At 45.8% G+C, this 19,249-nt stretch overlaps 1 protein-coding gene across 3 annotated transcripts; it reads right to left on the bottom strand.

Annotated features, from left to right (window-relative positions):
* Positions 1 to 743: 743 nt before the first annotated feature.
* On the bottom strand, positions 744 to 19,046 carry PROK2 (prokineticin 2). Of its 3 annotated transcripts, none has more exons than XM_058678836.1 (3): positions 18,737 to 18,962; positions 15,377 to 15,502; positions 744 to 1,189 (listed from the first exon to the last, which is right to left on the bottom strand). In XM_058678836.1, the coding sequence occupies exons 1-3, from the start codon at positions 18,833 to 18,835 to the stop codon at positions 1,136 to 1,138; spliced, it is 279 nt and encodes a 92-aa protein (XP_058534819.1). In that variant the 5' UTR covers positions 18,836 to 18,962; the 3' UTR covers positions 744 to 1,135. The 3 variants fall into 3 exon arrangements, with proteins under 3 accessions (XP_058534819.1, XP_058534818.1, XP_058534820.1); XM_058678835.1 differs by lacking the exon at positions 744 to 1,189 and adding an exon at positions 6,248 to 6,828 and having other exon boundaries at positions 18,737 to 18,958; XM_058678837.1 differs by lacking the exon at positions 744 to 1,189 and adding an exon at positions 14,758 to 15,112 and having other exon boundaries at positions 18,737 to 19,046.
* Positions 19,047 to 19,249: the final 203 nt, after the last annotated feature.

The raw sequence follows: 19,249 nt of genomic DNA, 5'->3' as shown, positions 1-19,249 counted from the left end.
AAGGGGCTAGATGGAGGGGGACGGGACAGAGCCAGGAGACGGGGAAGAAGGGAAAGGGACACACATAGAGGCTCACTTATGCAACCCGGGTGAGCCTGGAAGGTTTGGGAGGCAAGGGGAATTGGTTGGGAGAAGGGGCTGTGGGCGGGCCCCAGAGAGCGGTGATTGAGATGCTCACAGGTGATTGGCAGGTGGGTGGAGATTAGAGGGAGGGACCACGAGGGAACGGTGGGTAAGGTTCTCTGGTAAGAGGCCAGGAGGTTACATTTCATTGGTGGGTAACCAGAAAGCAGAAGCAATGGTACAGAGTCAAAATGGCAGCAGCCTTCAGGGCCCGTGTTCCAGTCTCTCCTCACACCAGTGCCCGACCTAGTCACCCCAACAGGAAGCCACGGCCTGGCTCCACCTACCATCCTTGTAAAAGCCAAAGCCAACTTCGCCATCTTGGCAAGGACCCACCTACTTGATATCACCTACTGTCTCTCAGGGTACACATTAGCAGGAAACAGGGACCAGGAGCAGGGCCAGAACTCAAACAGACGTGGGATGTGGCCATCCCAAGCTGTGTCTCAGACTCTGCGTCAGAGATCCATCCTAAGTCTCTTACACTTCGAGCAACAATGAAAAGTCATCTTATGCAATGTTATATGGGAGCAAAGAGTTATGGGCATATTCTGGGACGGAAGTATTTCTCTTCTTTGTTCTGAACTCCAACTTAGGGTTTCAAAGAGCAAATACATGAACACACAGGCTGATGAGTTGAAGGTACCTTCACCTTGCCTGAGGACACAAGCAGAGAACTTCCATTAAAGCAAAAGGGATCAGGGCTGTTGAGACACCCCAGGATGTGGCTATCTTTCCCATATGGAGCAGTGTCGAGAACAGACCACACATATTTGCCCTAAGACAGTAGAGAAAGGCTAGAAGGAGAAGGCGGAGCTGGCACAGGATCTGAACAGAGATGAAAAATGCTAAGATACTAGGATACTAGGAGGCTTCCTGACCTAAAGTTTTTGTTGTTGTTTTTACTCTTATATGTACAATGTCTACATAAAAGTCTGTTGATTTGCTTGTCTTTAAGAATGAACCAAATGCACTGACGGAGGGAAATTCAATTTATGAAACTCCTCAACAGTTATTCAAATATAACTGAATAAAGCAGGAGTTCGCCAATTTTGCTTGTGAGTTTCTGCAACAAAAACATTTTTTATAAGTTATATCACGTTTTAATCAAGATGATGAAAATCCGGATTTAAACAATGTGGAAATGTGATTAGAAGTGCACTCTTAGGTTGTGAAACCATTCATCTGTAATTGGATTTGTTTTATCTGAGTCCTTTGCCTTAAGGTTTCACAAAAATTTCTCCATTGAAACTCTAGAAGACAGAGCCCACAGATAACCATCATTTCTTTGATCGAATATGTAAACTGTATTGAATGTTTACTTTTCTACTACTTTCCATGCAAAATGTTTTGACATTAACAAAATGGTTTACTTGAGAGGCAGGGGTTGTGGGAGGGGAAGGGCGAGGGGGGGGGGAGGGAGGGAGGGGGAGGGAGGGAGAGAGAGAGAGAGAGAGAGAGAGACAGACAGACAGACAGACAATACATTAGTCCATGCTCAAATGTGTGCAACGGACTTGGCTGAACCAGGCTGACACTAGGAACTGGAGAACTGAATTCATGGCTTTCACGCAAGTGGCAGGTGGCAGGAACCCAAGTATTTGGGCCATCACTATTGCTTCCCAGGGATTAGCAAGAATTGGAATTAGGAGCCAGAGCCCATATGCTCTAACACGATATTACAATTGCTAGGTTAAGCATCTGTCATAATCTTTGGGGAGATATGTCTGTTTCATTGAAATAATAATTATTTAGTCTGATTTCTTCAGTAACAGCATGACCCAATATTGGACTTTCTAGAGCCTGTGGATGAGTTATGGGCCCAGTCAAGGAGAACCAAGTCCTGAGATGTAAGGGGACTGTAGTCCAGCAGGTGGGTCCTGTGGAACAGGCTTGCTTCTGTCAGGCACCCAAGGGAGCTGTGTGCCAGCAGAAGATCCAGGGTCCAGTTGATTTGGACCCAGCCTGCCTCCCTGACCTTATTCTAGGACCCCATGCCAGGACTCCCCAGAAGCTGCCAAACTGCTGCGAAAGTCCACACAGGGCATCCCCGTGGGCCCTCCTTCCCTCTGGGATGGAGGAAACTGGAGTTCCTGATGCTAAGGACCACAGGACTTTCTGAGGGTGGCCCAAGAAGATGGGCATTCAGCTCTTGCCTCATCAATGTTGCAGGGCAGCAATTGTTTTTCCATAGATGTGCATGTGCCCCCTGGTTCTCAACTTCAGGGCTAATCAGGGAGCTCTTGATAACAGGCCAGTACCCAAGCCTCACCCCAGACAAACGCAGTCCAAATCTCTGAGGATTGTGGATGAGGGAGAAAGTGCAAATGGTACTCCAAGAGCAGAATTCTTTAATTGCTCCAAAGTAACCAACCTACACAAAATATATACATTTGAAGTTGGGGGGAGTAAAATTTTCTTAAGAATCATTGCATTAAAACCACCATCTTTATGATACACTAAAAATTTCTGGACTATAATATGGAGATAATTCAGAAAGCCCATGGGAAATGCCTATTATGAAAAAAGCATAACTAGATCTCAAAATCATTTATACCAAAATAAACATATGTATAATTCACAAATGCAGCAATCATTAGTAAGCTCACTTTTTATTTGAAAAGCAAAGAACCAAAGAGAGAGAGCATTAGAGAGAGAATCTTTATCCACTGATTCACTCCCCAAATGCCTGCAACAGCCAGATCTGGGCCAGGCCGCAGTTATGAGCTAGGAACTCTAGTGGATTCTCCCACTTGCGTGACAAGGATCCAACCAGTCAAGTCATTCCGTGCTGCCTTCCAGTGTGCACAGCAGCAGGAAGTTAGAAGCAGAAGTTAAGCTGGGACTCACACCCAGACACTGCTAAGCAATGCAAACATCCCAAGAGGGGCTTGCACTGCTGCACCCAACACGTATCCATTATCTTTTCATCCTATTTCTTCCATGATCTTTTCATTTGGAGTATCTTTATACACTTAAAAGATCACGGAGGGTCCAGAGCACTGGCATATGTGATGAAGCTGCAGCCCGCACACTGTCATCCCATGTGGACACTGGTTTGATTCTTGGCTGCTCCCATTTCCAATCCAGCTCCCTGCAAATGTGCCTGGGAAAAGTAGTACAAGATGGTTCAAGTTATTGGGGTCCTGAATCCACATGAGAGACTCACATGAGCTCCTGGTTCCTGGCTTCACCCTGGTCCAGCCCTAACTGTTACGGCCATTTGGGAGAGTGTGAACCAACAGATGGAAGATATTTCTCTCACTCTTTTGTGTAATAAACCTTCAAAAAGTTACTGACAGAAGATTTCAAGTGTTCTCATCACACACAAATAAATATGTGAGGCAATACATGTTAGCTTAATTTAGCCATTCTGCAGAATATACATATCTTTTAAAAATCAGATTGAATGTGCTAAATATATACTTTTAAAAATTTATCAATTAACAGTTTTAAAAACACGGGGAGAAATACAGTTCTCTTTTATGTAGGAGGGAGTACTGAGATTTACCAACCTGGAGAAAGCTATCAGAGAAGGAGATGGGCGGAGCCATTATCTGAAATGTGTGGGCACATGGAGGCAGGTCGTAAGCTACCTGTCAGTTCTACAGGGACCCTCACTGAAGACCAGGAATGATCCGCTTTTAAAAGCAGAACGGTAGGAATGAAAGAAGAAGTGGGTGAAGAAGAGAATAGGTTCACACTTTGGAACTATCACTTGGTCCTAAAGGGACTAACACCAAAGTGCTGGGAAGGAAGGAAGTGTTAGATGTAAGAGGATTTGCAAGGAAATCATTTTTGGCATAAACTCTTCTAATGGCCAAAAGAGAGTACGATTTGCTGTTAATAAAAGGCTAACATCAGAAAGCACAGCTGTCAGCTTTCATAAAGGTCAACACTGGCCCAGACATTCTAAAGTGCGCTGATTGGTCAGCAGGTTCTCACATGAGCTCTATCTGGACACCAGAATGCTAACAGAATTCACTCACCGCATGCTCATGAGTGTGGACAGCTGCTTTAGCTGTTCTTGTGTGAATTCCCACCCCACCTGACCTCGTAGGAACTCTGCAGTGCCAACCTCCCTAGCCTCCAAGGGACAACTTCCCAGGAATTGCAACAAACAGCATCAGGTCCCTTGGAGGCAAGACTCCGTACACTTTGCCCAAAACTGCTTTGAACAATCTCCGAGAAGCACAACGCTAAGTTCTTGGAAACAAGTATTTGAAAAGTGTTAATTCCAAGAGCCGAATACGATCATGAATGAGAACTGTACACTAAACCTGCTCAGAATGATAATCTGGGGGATGGGAACCACACTTTGGGGTGGGCATGGTTTCAGGGTCCCTGCCAAGGATTCAGACATGGAAATGTAATCCTTATTGTGAGGTGTAAGAGGGTAGAAACACGATCCACTATGGTGTTCACAAGTGGGGGCCTTTAGGAGGTGGCCAGGGTTAGCTAAGGCTCTCAGGAAAGGGACCTCAAGGGACACACAGAGCCACAATCCCTGGCTCCTGCCACGGGAAGCCATCACCAGAGCCAGGTCCAAACTGCAAGCCCAAACAGCTCCCTCTGTAACACGACCGAGTCTCTAGCAGTTTGCAATGCTGTGTTGTCATGATTGTGCAGGTAGGAACTGCAAAGCTCTGCCTTTCATGGGTGGCACTGAGGCAGCTGGTGCAATCCACAACTAGCTATGCAAACTCCACTTTTGTTCTTTCATTATATACATGTAATCTACCCCCTTAAGTAGCAACTGAAGGCAGGCTGGTGTGGATCAGAGCAAAACTGTTTGCGTTTGCTACGTTGTCTAACATTTAAGATAAGAAAGGACAACTGACCCAACTGCCTTTTCACTGTTTGTAAAAAAATACGCCTTCAACATTGTATGCAAATCAAATCTACAAAACTGCTCACATTCCTGCCCCTTTCCCCGCAATCCCACTTGCGAAAGTTCACTTTTTCCCCCCAACAAAACTCAGAGGGATTTTTCTTTTACAACACAAACTCAACTGAACCAAAACTGATACATCTTTGACCAAATATGCTAATAAAAATGTACAGAATTCCATACATCTGTAAGGACTTATGTTAGATCAAGGAGTACAATGACACACCACAGTGTGCAATTTTAAGCCCTGGTTGAATAAATGACAACAAAGTGGAGTTTTATTTTTTTTTTGCTTATTTTTTTTTCCAGTTGAAATGGTCGATATTAGTCACAGCATTGACTGAGTCAGCAATACTTGGTGGGCTTTCCAAGGCCTGTTGGTAACAGCAACACCACCTGACCAATCAAGGATGCATACTTCCCCCTCAGCGTGCCATGTCCACACACGGGATACCCCGACACGTCCACTCCTGACTGCAATGGGCTTTGCACGTCAGACTTTTCCTTCACGCTGGAAACCATCACTGATTTGCATACTGTTTATTTTTTTGTAGGTGGTACCTGTGAAAGGCATGCAATCAGAACTTTCCTGCATGTCAGGTGAAGATTCACAAACCCTCAGGGCTGTTTTCACTTGCTTTCAGAGGTGTTCTATAGTAGAGAGGTACTTGTAATAAAAGCCTGACGACACACGTGACAAAAATAAGGATGTAATATTAAAATAAATCCAATGATATATAGTACTGTCATAATTCTGATACAGAATTTTAACACAGCAGTGCAATACAGGACAAAGGGTGGACTTCAGGCGACCCATTACAACGACTGCGTTACAAATAAAGTTTAAATTACAACTTCATACTGACTCAAATGAGAAAACGGGAACTCGTGTCATGCCAGATTGCAATCAGCACTTCCTCTCCAAGTAGCGTTTTCTAGAACATCTGCAGCCAGGAGCTTAAATTAATAATAACAATAAACTTAAATAAAACCATGTAAGATGGCATTGGTAAAGAAATCATTAATATATATGAAACCTCCCAAACCAGAAACGTGAACTAAGTTAATTTGCTTTCCATTCCTTCAGTTCTCACACCAGTCAAACAGCACAGCTGACATTTGCATGGACGGCGGAGTTTGGGAATGAATGCTGCCAATCCCCCAATCCCTAAGAGGGTTCTGGAGAGCCCCTTTCAACCACACCTGCTTCCCCGCTCAAGGATCAGGGCCAGCAAGACACAAGGTACCCAGCACGAGACCCCTTCCCACGTCATGGTGCCAGAGGGGCAGGAGGAGAAATGGAGATGAAACAGAAGGTTCAAAATCCTTCCAGGACTAAGAGTTAAGAGAGCCACGGACGCTCATGAGTAGTGGGATGGGGTGGCGTGGACAGATGCACCAGGGAAGAATTTGCTACTGCAATAGAAACATCACATTCCGTCTCGCTTCACCGTGGTGGAAGTGGGTCCAAATCAAACCCAAACACGAACCACTCCCAGGATGCCTTGTAACTTTCCATGTCTATCGCAGATCATAACTCCCTTCCAATACATGGGGGGAAAGTATTTAGAAATCAAAGATGAAAATGTGGCTTGGAGAGTGGAAGAAGCAAGAGCATGTCTTTGCGGTGTCGGATCTGCTTGGCGCGGTCACGAGAAATACCCTCACAGATGCCCCATGGCTGTTCTCATTCAAAGTCTCTAAGGTGATTACTTTTGAGCTAAACAAATGTATCGGTTAAACGAAGTCCGTAAACAGGCCAAGCCTGGCAGGCATGGGCAAGTGTGGTGCATTCTTCGCCCGAAAAACGGCACCTAAAAGAAGAAAGCAACAATTGAGTTATGGCAGGAAACGCTTTAAAACCACATCGAACCTTTTTTATTCCTTTTTGAAACTTTTGAAGATTTTATTTTTTAATAAAAAGGCGGAATTACAGAGAAAAGGAGAGACACAGAGAGATCTTTCATCTGCTGGTTCACTCCCCAAGTGGCTGCAACAGCCAGAGCTGAGCCAATTAGAAGCCAGGAGCCTCCTCCAGGTCTCACAGGTAGGTGCAGGGGTCCCAAGGCCTTGAGCCATCCTTTGCTGCCTTCCCAGGCCACAAGCAGGGAGCTGGATGGGAAGCAGAACAGTCGGGACTAGAACCGGCACCCACACTGGATGCCAACAGTTCAGGCGGAGGATTAACTTGCTATCCCACAGCACTGGTCCAAGTCTTTCTGGAGATATGTCTTTGAATAGTCATTTGAAGCATTCTACACATGCTCAATAGGCAGTAAGTACAGCTCTTTTTAAAAATATACTGTCCTTTCCCACTGCTACTCAAGTCCTGAGTCTATAATCATGTCTGTTTTACCGATGGGAAGTCTGTGAAAACAGAGCAAGCTGCCCATGACACCCATGTACAACTTGAAGTCTGGTTGGCAGCTAGACCCAGTGGTACCTAACTCTTGGTGATAACACTTTGCTGCCTTCTCTTATTCCATCTTTTTTTTTTGGGGGGGGGGGTGCCTTGTTACTGAACCACCTCAATAAGAGCCTTGATTCATGGTCATGGCCACAACTATCCAATGAGCACATACAAATTCTGACCCAAGAAATCATGCAGAAATTCAGACATTTTTGCACAGACACGAGGGGTCAAGATGCTGGGGGGTGGGTGTGGGTGGATGGAGTTTGAAGAGAAACAGAGAAAACATCAGGAAGGAAGCAAATTGAACTTAGACCCTGCTGGCCTAGGGAGACCCAGCAGTGTAAGGGTGGCTTCTGTCTGAGTTACTCCAAGTCCCCAGCTTGTGTTCCCCAGGGGAAGCTGAGCTTGAGGGACATCAGGCAGCTGGGGGTGTGGCCAGAGAGTGCATGCAGAATATGGATGCTTTCTAGAGCAAAAATGACTTTCCCACCCCCCCACCCCCCAGGAATGGAGCTGCAGTCTTGAGAAGTTCCTGTTCTAGAAGTCACTTGGAGATGGTTTCATCCAGCCTGGGACATGCCACGGCGAGCAGGATGGGTGTACAGGTGGCTCGGGATCAGGGGAGGATGAAAGAGGCAAGCAATTCCAGCACATGTCGTGCGGCTCCTCCTACAGCTCACCTGGCTGAGACTGCCCTGGCGGAGCTGCTTCCCCACGCGGAGGCATCCCTCCACATCATTCTCCTATATTTTCTTACTCTGTCCTACCAAAAGAGGCCAGCCCACACCCATCATCTGGGATGCCACCTCCACATGCCTTCCAAACACACGGCTTTAGACACTCACAAAGGCTCTCTGCAGACAGTGGCAGAACTGTTCTAGCCTTATTTGTGCAGACCTAAGATGGCCCATCAATGTAAAAGCTAAGTATTTGGGGCCTTTCCATGGTACCATGTTCACAGTCTTCTTACCTAGTCCTTTCTGCCCTGTGGACAGGTGCTTAAGGTTATTATTTCCAAGATTCTAACAGTATGCTCTACAGGCAGGCATAGTGGCCATTGGTCCAGTGGAGACTGGTGTTCAGAATGGTTCTATGCTGTGAGTGCCTAGGGGTACTGTGGTGGCTGCCTCATTTACTGCCAACAAGAGTAGACCAGAGGATGCTGGCACAGCGGGAATGGCTGAGCCAATGACAAGTAGACTAGTGTGCAAAATGAAACTCAATGACCTTTATAATCTATTTTGACCTTGACTACTTGAAGAATTTCCTTTCTCCCCAAAGCTGGATCACTGCCTTGGGCTAATAGATCTTCACAGTGGGTGCTTCTGTCCCCAGGGGACAGGTGGCACAATCCAGAGATACTTTCTGTTTGTCACCACCAGGGGAAAAGGATGCTGTGAGCATCCTTATGGGCCGAGGTCAGAGATGTTGGTAAACACACAACCAAGAACAGTCTGGCCCAAATGGCTGCAGTTGAGAAAAACCAATGCCAGGGCAGCAACATCCAAGGATGTTGTCATAAATGGGTCCTTCTGGTGCACCCACTCGACACCTATTCACTGAGGGTCACCTGTGGATCAGGCACTGCTTCAGGTTCTGAGGACACGGCCATGAGCCAGACAGCAAAGGCCCCTTGCCAGCATGCAGCTTACATTTTAATGATGCAAGGCAGAGCGAGGGCGGGCTTGCCAGTCCTGTGAAAGCCACAGGGAAGAATGCCAGGCTCGGCTCTCGGAGGTCATCACGTATCAATAGCAAGAGCCAGGTTTCTGCTCTGCTCTACCTGCTAAGCAGCTTCCTCCTGAAGTCAAGGGTCCCGGCTGCCTCAGGTAGCCCAACCAGAAAGAGAAAGTGCTTGGAGTTAAGTCCAGGCCCATCTTCCTCTATTTTGTGTCCCCCCTCAATCACCATTCCAAAGTTCCAGGCTCTTTGGAGGTAGTGACGAGTGAGGGGTAGGGAGACCAGATGCATTTTACTGGCAAGCTTATAGCTCCTGGCCTGGAACAAAGAGGATATCAAGCAAACACCTGTTACAGGTCTATTTCCTCTGCCCTCTCCCCACTGCTTGCACACACCATACCACCCCTTCCCTCCTGGGAGGGGTGGCCAGCCCTGGGAGATCCATAGGCCTCTCCTAATCCTGTGCCAGCCTGCACTGAGTAGGCCCAAGGAGATTCAAGTCATCAAACTCAGAAATAGGTATGATGCAAAACTCCTTATTTGCATGGGTCTCTGAAGGGCTTAGGAGTGGCCTTGGTATTATGGTCACAGGTCATTACATTTCTATAAAACTTTCACAAAACAAACAAAAAAACTGAACTCTTTTTGTTATCAAGAGCACCAAGACTATCTAAGCATAAGTCTTATCTCTTCTGGGGTCAACCTTTATGTTGGATTTATTGATTTGACAGGCAGAGCACAGGGAGAGGGGGAAGGAGAGAGGAAAGAAAAAAAGGAGAGGAAGAGAGCCTTAAGGGGAGGGGCTGGGAGGGTGACATGAAGCAGAGATGAAGACAGAGACGGAGAGACAGATCGACTGACCTTCTATCTGCTGCTCAGCTCCCCAGATGGCCTCAATGGCCAATCTGAAACCAGGAAGGTTCCCCCCATCCCATGAGTGGCAGGAGCCCAAGTGCTCCATTGAATATCTTCTGCTGCCTTCCCAGGCACATTAGCAGGGAGCTGGAATATAACTGGAGTAGCTGGGACTTGAAGCAGCTCAGCTCCCCCATTGAGAATGACCTTAAATGTAAGGACAGACGGCCCTGCAGGTCCTTCTGTACCTGAGGCCTCTTGCTCATTCAAACTTCTACAATTCAAGACTCAGCTTGTCGCTCCCTTCCCACGGTCTCTCTTAACTCCACCAGCTGGGGGCAGTCTACCTCCTCTCCACATCTCTGTGAGTGTCCACTAACAGAGGCCAGATTCCCATAATTACACACTCAGTACACACATGCCAAGTTCTTGACTGACCACCATACACATTCCAAGATCAACGTGTGAACCGTGATGAAGCGAATAGGTACATCAGAGTCACAAACGCAGGAGGGAAAGGTTACAGAAGCTGGATATTCAAATTATTCAGGCCAAGGTTGAAGATGGTTTAAAATCAAACACTCCATCCAAATTACTACAATTCCTGCCAGCAAATTCTAGAAGTTACCAAGACCAAACACCATGCTCTTCTGGGAAAGTATGGTTTTTACTCGATTGCAATAAATTTAAGAAAGAAAACAGCATTCATCTAAGGCAAGGGGAGGGGTCATTGGCACCTGGAGCTGTTCTGTATCAAGGTATGTTGACACTGGACTACAGCTCTGCAAGAATCTACCATTCAGAGAAACTGGGCAAAGGGCATCACACATTGCCAAGGTTGAGAAAGTCTGTATTGGACTAAGGCATCTTTAGTTCTCTCTGCCAATCTGAACTTGTAACCGCAGCTGTGATACAACCTTGAGGAGTCACTGGAGACAGCAGCTCCTGAACTCTGTGGCAGGAAAGGGAAGGAAGTTAGCACAGTGGGCTCTTCCAGTCAACATGCACTCCAGTTTTAAGTTACTTCTTTATTTCTGCCTATTTTTTAAAAGTTGTTTACTTGAAAAGCAGAGTTACAGAGAGGTAGAGACAGAGAAAGAGATCTTCCATCTGTTGGTTCACTCTCCAAATAAATGCAGTATCTGGGGCTGGGCTAGGTTGGAACCAGGAGCCTGGAACTCCATCCAGGTCTCCTATGTGAGTGCCAGGAACCCAAGGACTTGAGCCATCTTCAGCTGCATTCCTGGGTCGGTCGGTCGGTTGGTCCTTCCTTCCTTCCTTCTTTCCTTTCTTTCTCTCACTTTGTTTCCCTCCCTTCCTCCCTCCCTCCCTCCCTTCTTTCTTTCCTGCAGAAATCTGGATTGGAAGTGGAGCACTTAGAATTTAAACTGGGCTCATATGGGATGCTGGCTTTACAGGTAGAAGACTAACCTATTGCAACAGAAGGCCAGCCTCATATTACTGTTATTTAATATTCAATTTTTTAAAAATAAAAATTTTAAAATAAAATTTCAAATATTAAAATTTTAAAAATGAATTTTCAAAAAATTTAAAATTCATTTTACGCTCTGAAATTACACCTGATTACCATGTTTCATCATAGGTTGGTTCTGACATCTAAACTAGCATCTTTTCAATTATCTTTTTAAACAAACAAAACCAAGGTTTTTATTTGAAGCTCTTTCCTTCAAAAATGAAAATCCTTTAAAGAAAAAAGTTTTAAAGTGAAGTTGAAAAGAGCAGAGGCTGGCAGTGAAGTACACTGGGTTAAGCGACTGCTTGTGGCTTACCTGGCATCCCACACTGGTGTGCTGGCTGGCATTCCAGCTACTTTGCTTCCAGAGCGATTTCTGCCAATACACCTGTGACGGCAGTGGACAGATGACAGGCCAAGCACTTGCTTCCCTGCCAGCCACCCCGGAGACACAGGGGCGTCCCTGGCTTCTGGATTCAGCCCAACCAGACCTCGCTGCCTCAGCTATTTGAGAGCTGGACCAGTAGGTGCAAGATCTGACTCTTTCTCCATTTGTTCTGCCTCTCAAATAAATAATAAATACATATTTTTTTAAAGAAAAGACGATGGATGCCAAACATGTTTATATAAAAATGCAGCAAAATGAAAAAGAAAAAAATATATGACATTGTTGGGTAGAAACGGCTGTTTAATACCAGAAAACCCATATAATATTAACAAATTAATAAAACCCATAAATGAATAAACTCTAAATAAAAGTGTTAATAACAATTATAAGCTTCCCAAATCAACGTTTATCATAGTTGAATTGAAATGGCTTAATTCATAGTAGTCTTTGAAAAGTACGCTTATTAATAAAATTGGAACTATTTTTCTTTTAAAAAGAAAAAGCAGGAAGAATATAAACATAATTCAGAAGTTGTTTGTAATTGTTAAAATTAAGCACCTGTTAAAACTATTATTTGTTTTAGAGGGTCCAGCACAGTAACCTAGTGGATAAAGTCCTCGCCTTGCATATGCTGGGATCCCATCTGGGTGCTGGTTTGTGTCCTGGCTGCTTCATTTTCCATCCAGCTCCCTGCTTGTGGTCTAGAAAGGCAGTAGTGGACGGCCGAAAGCCTTGGGACCCCGCACCCGCATAGGAGACCTAGAAGTTTCTGGCTTCTGATCAGCTCAGCTCTGGCTATTGTAGCCACTTGGGGAGTGAATCAACAGATGGAAGATCTTTCTCTCTGTAAATCTGATTTTCAAATTGTGTTTAGAGCCTAAGTGCCTTAGTGTCTCTAGATGTGTTTAAGCTTCATTTTACTTTTAGAAACTACAAAACTGTATGAATGTAAAGTGATAGCCACCTACCAGTGATTATAAACTCTGTAACTGTGCAGTATATGCGAAATAGCTGGCATTGATTCCTCTCTGGAGTCCTCAATTTTGCCCATCAGATACTGTTCACCATATCCACATGAACAGATTATGTGGCCAACGATCAAGCCAAACACAGAAGAAATAGATTTCTATATCGTGTTCACATTTATGCCATCTATCACTAACGGATACATGAACCATGAGGGTTCAGAATAGAATTACATGCTGTGTAAAATGTTCATCAGAATTTATTCTTGAAAGACAGTTTTGAAGAGATGACAGATATTCTGGAAAAAACTAGTTTTCTTTTTTTCAGGATAGGCACAAATAACAACTCAAAATGGGTCATCAAAATGACCTGGCAGATGTATTTTCAAGACAGAAAAATAATCAACATGAAAAACTGTAAAACTGAGTTCTAGAAATACATCTCAACTGAGCATCTGAATAGGATGAACATTAATGCCAAACCTTATTTTTTAGCACTTCCGCTATTTCATCACTTAATTTTACTAGGAGGAGGGTAAGTTGTTGAAGATTTCCTTTTTAAAATCATGATAAAAAAACAAATACAAATATTTATATGCTTATAGAGATGCCATCCAGCTTTATGAGGGAAGACTAATGTAGTGTAACAAGTGATGCCGTGCTAAACATGAAGTTGTCTGGACCTCACCATATCAGGTATTTAGAAAAAAACGTATTAAATACAACCCAGTGAGGTACATTCCCCTTCTAGGCTGCCATCACATATCTTGGGTCAATGTCTTGCACCTGTTACGTATACAAGTCACTTGTGAGTCAACAGAACACACTGACAGTTTTCTGGTGGACAGGCAAGGGGTGTCGGAAAGAGATTGAAGGTTGCGTTTGCTCCCTTACCTACAGCCACTAGTTATGGCAGGGCGGGGACCCTGCTGTGTGTGTCATGTGGCAAAAAATGAACCTGCTTCATGAGCTTGTTGTGACTAGGAAACAGGAAAGTCACACACAGCGCTAAGTACAGGGAATCCAGTACATGGTGGAACCGAATGAGTGGCCACTAAAGCAACAAACAGTTCTGTGGAATGTGACCCTTTTCATTTGCTGTTTTAGCAAACAGCCTCCACGATTCCAGCATCTCAGTACATAAGGTGAGGCTGATGTTGTCAGAACAACATAATTTGTAAAAGAGATGGTTGAGTGTACATTTTTCATGCACCAAACATGATGCCCACTCATTAAGGGTAGTGAACAAAACAGAGGTCCACATGGAAGGTGGCTGGGCCAGCTTCCCCTCCTTGTGGGGAGCTGGGCACCAAGACAAGAGGGAATGTCTGAGAGGGAATGGCACACACAGCACTTAAGGAGGACTGGGTGACCTTGCATGCTTAAACCACAGACGGGGACAGTTTACACCCTGCAGGAAGCATTTCACAAGCTGGTCACAGGAAAGCCTTCAGTTAGGTCCAGACCACGCAATCCGCAGCCAGACTCCTGGAGCTAACCCTCAGACAGAGGGGCCCCGCCCCGTCCCTTCCTTTATACTCGCTCGCTCTGGGAAGTTTCCAAATCATAAAAATCATCAGAGACTGCCGGCTCCTGGAAAGACATGCGCCTCCATGACCACGGGAAGCCCTCAATCAACATGTGATGGAATAAGTCTACAGGACAGAACCGTTTCGAAAACATCCAGCCTGTTTTAAAAAATGGGAGTGAACAGTATGTCGAAAGACCAACACAGAGAGGCCAGGGCTTTGCCTCCAACAAGCTGCTTGGCCCTGGATGGCCCATCACTGCAGCCTAGCATCTGTGAGAGCTTGGGCTTTCAGTCTGAAGGGCAACGATCCCCCCACCCCACTCCCTGCAAGCCGAACACTCTTCTTGGCTCCCTGCTGCCACAGCCTGCTCCTTCCTGATGTGACGGAGCCTGCCTGACCCTGGAGATAGGCCAGCCTGCAACCCCTGGTGACACAATCCTATCCTGCCATCCTACTGACAGTCACGCCTCTGGCTGTCACTAACTTCTCCAGAGTGTCATTCGGGGCCCTGTGATGTTGAGCTGCTAGGTAATACAAGTTGGAAAGCTGAGTATCACCAATCCCTAAACACGTGAACCATGTATTCTGTAGCTAGAGTCAAAATGTCGAACCTTTAAGATCTCAGAGCAACTGGATAAGCTTCTGCAAACACACACGGACGCTTGCTCACTTCTGCCTTACCAGGAGGTCTCCTGACTGGTAATCTTTCCAAGAACCATTGCCCTCTGGCTTCTGCAGAGATGCACACTCTGTTCTATTCCACGGACTCCAGCATCATCTGCACTCACGCCCTAAATAGATTTTTCAAGCAAAGTCAGGCGTTAAAAGTTATTTTTGGCCAATCGCTTCTGATGCGATGACAGCAAGGATGTGTTCACTATCGAGGGTGGCACAGGATACGACTGTTTGAAATGGAGGAGGAGGGGATGGTTTCCCATTCACATCTCCCCTAACCCCCAATCCCAAGCCCCCAACACCAGCCCGGATGTCAAGGTTTCAGCCTCTTTGAGGCAACGTCAGAGAAGCTCCGAGAACACGCGTACGCGAATACTAACTTTACGGGCCAGAGGATGGCAGCTGTCTCCCACTTTGCCCATAGGTGTGCAAATCCTTATGCTCTTAACCCAGATGCTGACTGCGCAGCACATGCCTCCGCCGCACTGGGAGTCCTTCTCGCAGGCCTGCAATGGAACAGAAAGGGAAACGTGGTAAGCCAGCCCCGGGCTGAGGAAATTGAAAATCAGCAGCGAAATGTTCTTCCAACATTGGATCCAAATGCTAGGATTTGAACAACCACACTTTTTACAAAATCCTGTAATCTTCATTTGTTCACACATTATCTACAACAAAATCCAAACAGGCCTTTCCAGATTTTCAAAATCTCCAATACATGAGTTTTTTTTTTTTTTTTTTAAGAGCTGTCTTGTCCTAGCACTTTTTTTTTTTTTAATGGCTGACTTGGCTTTGCACTTAAAGAGTATTTATTAGTTCTACACTACACATGGCCATTTAGAAACGTCCCAAATTGGATCACAAGATGTTCATGACTAGTAACTGCACACACTGTGCCTAGTTCTAGAAAGAGATGTAAATCGTGTCAAAATCAGGGACTCTTTGGACCCACAAAGGCACTGACGTAAAGCGGTGAAGCACCCATTTTCCCTTTCAAACAGTTTCATTTTGGTTCACGAAATTTGATGTCTCTTTATGCAACTTAATGGTTCTCAAATCACTGACTTGGTTTTCAACATTTTCTCTAGGAAAGAAAAAACAAAAAAGGAGGTGGGGGAGGAACTCTGAGGCTGGGAACAGATGGGTCAAGACTTCTGTTGGTCTTCTGTCAGGTGAACAGATACTTTGCAAACATGAAAGGACTGGATGAGGCTCAAATGTAAGTCTCCGTTCCACGGTTGGTGGGAATGATGCTGTAAAATGTACCAGATTAAGAGATGCAAATGACAGCAGGGGCTATCCGCAAAGCATCATATCGGAGAACTTCTCTACTTTATTGGACAGAAATAAATAATGCAGTCTAGAGGCTTTTGCTTGAAAACCAACAACCAATAACTGGATGTCTTGTTTGCACTGTGTATAATTTAGGCACAAGTGTTAAGTATACATTTACTGAAAGCAACTAAAGCCGCCTTCCAAGTTAGTGGCCTCGGGGACAGCCATGACAACTCCAATCCTAAGTAGATGCACATTCTTAACATTGCTTTTCATTAAAAGTGACCACATCATGGTCGTGCTTGGGGGGTTATGTTTTTTGCCCATTACTATTTTTTTTTAATCTCAGTCTATTGACAACAAATGTGTACATGGATTAAAAACTGAAAAAAACTGTATTTTTCACCTTGGGGGTATTTTGGATTTTATAGTACAATCTTGGCACCTATCCATTCTCCCGTGTTTGTCTCTATGCCGGATATCGGTACATGTGACCATGACACATGGTTATACTCCACAAATGAGAGGGCCAGCCAATGAGCTCCTCCAATGCGGTCTTAACCTATGCATTTCAAATACCTATAAGTGTTAATGCCCCTTCCCCAAAAAGGTCCTAGCCAGTGTTTCATTTCAACAGTTGTTCAAAGTCCCCCAGATTCTGAAGCCTCACTAACTCTTTTTAGAAAGACCAAAGCTAGCCAAAATATTTTAAAACTCAATCAACCCATTGCATGTTTAACATTCAAGAAACAACAGAGCTTCACAAATCATTGGGGTTTTCATTTGGGCCCAGATGGTTTCTGCCAGGGAGACCTAACTATACTTTATTGTCATATTGCTATTGAAAAAAATGTAACTTTTTTTTGTAGCACTGAGCTAAAACAACAACAAAAACATCACACATAACTAAATAATATGTACTGTCTAAATATCTCTAAAAGTTAAACAAAAACCTCATTTAGCTCTTGGAAAATGCACAAAGCACTGCACAGGTTTATATACTTTCAATTACACAGCTGTTTCCTGGTGCCCTTCAACCTCACCCCACTGTAGATCTATTCGAATAGTGAATGGAACAAAAAGATACTTTTACCGCCAAGGAATCTTGGGCTTGGAGGATTAGGAGAAATTTAAAATGAGCCAGCAGGGAAGAGAGGGGAAAACTCAAATCAGGTTTCAATTCTCATGTCTCAGAAAGACCCATAAAAAACCTAAAAAAAAAAAAAAAAACCCACAGCAACACATGTATGGATTGTCTAGTGACTAAACAATCCAAAATTATATACATTTAAAAAAACCAAAACTCTACCCTGGCAAATACTACTAAGCCTTTAATTAAATCTCTATTGGACAAAGGCTTTCAAAAGGCTATCAATCTATTAACCAATATGGAGACAACAGCTTGATTTTCTCCAGACAATGAACATTGCCTTTAAAGTGAAAGGTCACTTCATTGTCTACATATCATGGCTTCAAATATTGCCATTTTCCTTAAATCCTATCATGTGTACTTGTAGCTCTGAAGTAATTTTATGAAGGTATAAAATAATTGTGTGCTAAAACAAACAAAAATTTTTAAAAGAACAAAAAAAAAGAATAAGATAGTTGAATCAGGAAATGTTGCAGTTTTGCCCGGTGGATGTAAAAGAACCAGACTTTCCTTTGCTGTTAATTCATTCTTGAGACCCACACAAAGAAATCCCTTGGGAGCAGGAGAGACCTGAACTGGTTCCCCCTCCCGAAAGGATGAAGCCGGCCTCTCTGGGCTTAAACAACAGCTACATGGCCGACTAATTCACAATTATGCTGCAGCAAAGAGGGGGCTTTATCAGGAATTGGAAATGGCAAACTTTCACACGGAGAACCTCGAGCCGCTGGCAAAGGGGAAAGAAAGAATGCCCCGGAACCCAGAAGGAAGCTCCCACGATTGCTTTTCAAAGCACATACAAGGCCCTGGACTCGGGGGTCTCAAAGGGCTTCTGCCAAGGACGCCTCAGGGAGCAAAGCCCCTGAATGCAGGATTAAGACCCCGGGGGGACTCAGGGCATTAGTCCCTCTCCTTTGCCTTTCCGGAAGGGGTCCTCGCACATGCAGGGTTCCAGGCTGCAGAGCCTCGAAGGAAAGTACTTGAAGGGGCTTGAAACTTCTTGCAGGTTCACAGATACACATTGCAGACAGGAGGGGCCAGGCTGGGGACCAAGGAGCGAGGAAAGCGCGCGGGATTGTTCATGACACTCCTGCCACTTATTTTTTGTTGTTGTTGTTTTTCCTCCCGGGCGCACGAAGCGCCCCGGGCTGTCTGCGGTCCCAAGTGTGCCCAAGAGCCCCTGAGGTAGGTGTCGTTTGCTTCCCGACACCCCTCGCCTTCTTTCCAAGGTCTCAATCTTGGATATTCTCTCCAACCCCCTTTCCCCCAAGCTCATCTCCGGCGAGCATCCTGAGGCAGACAGGTGCGCCTGGCCGCTTACCCCAGTAATCACCGCGGCGTCCCCGGCGAGGGGTGTGAGCAGTAGCGCCGGGAGCAGCAGCAGCAGCAGCAGGAACGGGACGTAACGTGGCCTTCTCATGGTGCCCTCCAGACCGGGCGGTGGTTGGTGACGGCGGAGGGCGCGGACCTGGGCTTGGTGGAGCGTGGAACAGCGGGCGAACAGTCGGGCAGGCGCGGCGGCTCCCGCGCGGTGACTGCCGTTATAAAGGCGAGCCCCGCCGTGACTCACGCCCCGCAGCACACGCAGGGGGCACCGCGCGGCGCCCCCGCGCCCCCGCGCCCCCGGCGGGCCGCCGGCGCCCGGGCGAGCACGTGCCGCGCCCCCGCCCCGGGCGCCGTGCAGGCACTGCCCCCCGCGGGGCGCCCCGCTCGCCGCCCCGCTCCCTGCTGCCGCGCGCCCCTGCTTGCCGCACGCGCCTGCGTCGCTTTTGTGGTCTCATTTGCTGCCCTGGTTTCCCAAGCTCCACGTGCCCAGCGCCGAAAACTTGCGGCC

Source organism: Ochotona princeps, chromosome 21 (genome assembly GCF_030435755.1).
Source record: "Ochotona princeps isolate mOchPri1 chromosome 21, mOchPri1.hap1, whole genome shotgun sequence".
NCBI lineage: Eukaryota > Metazoa > Chordata > Mammalia > Lagomorpha > Ochotonidae > Ochotona > Ochotona princeps.
Note: the sequence above shows the minus strand (reverse complement) of the source record. Positions and strands in the feature narration are given on the sequence as shown.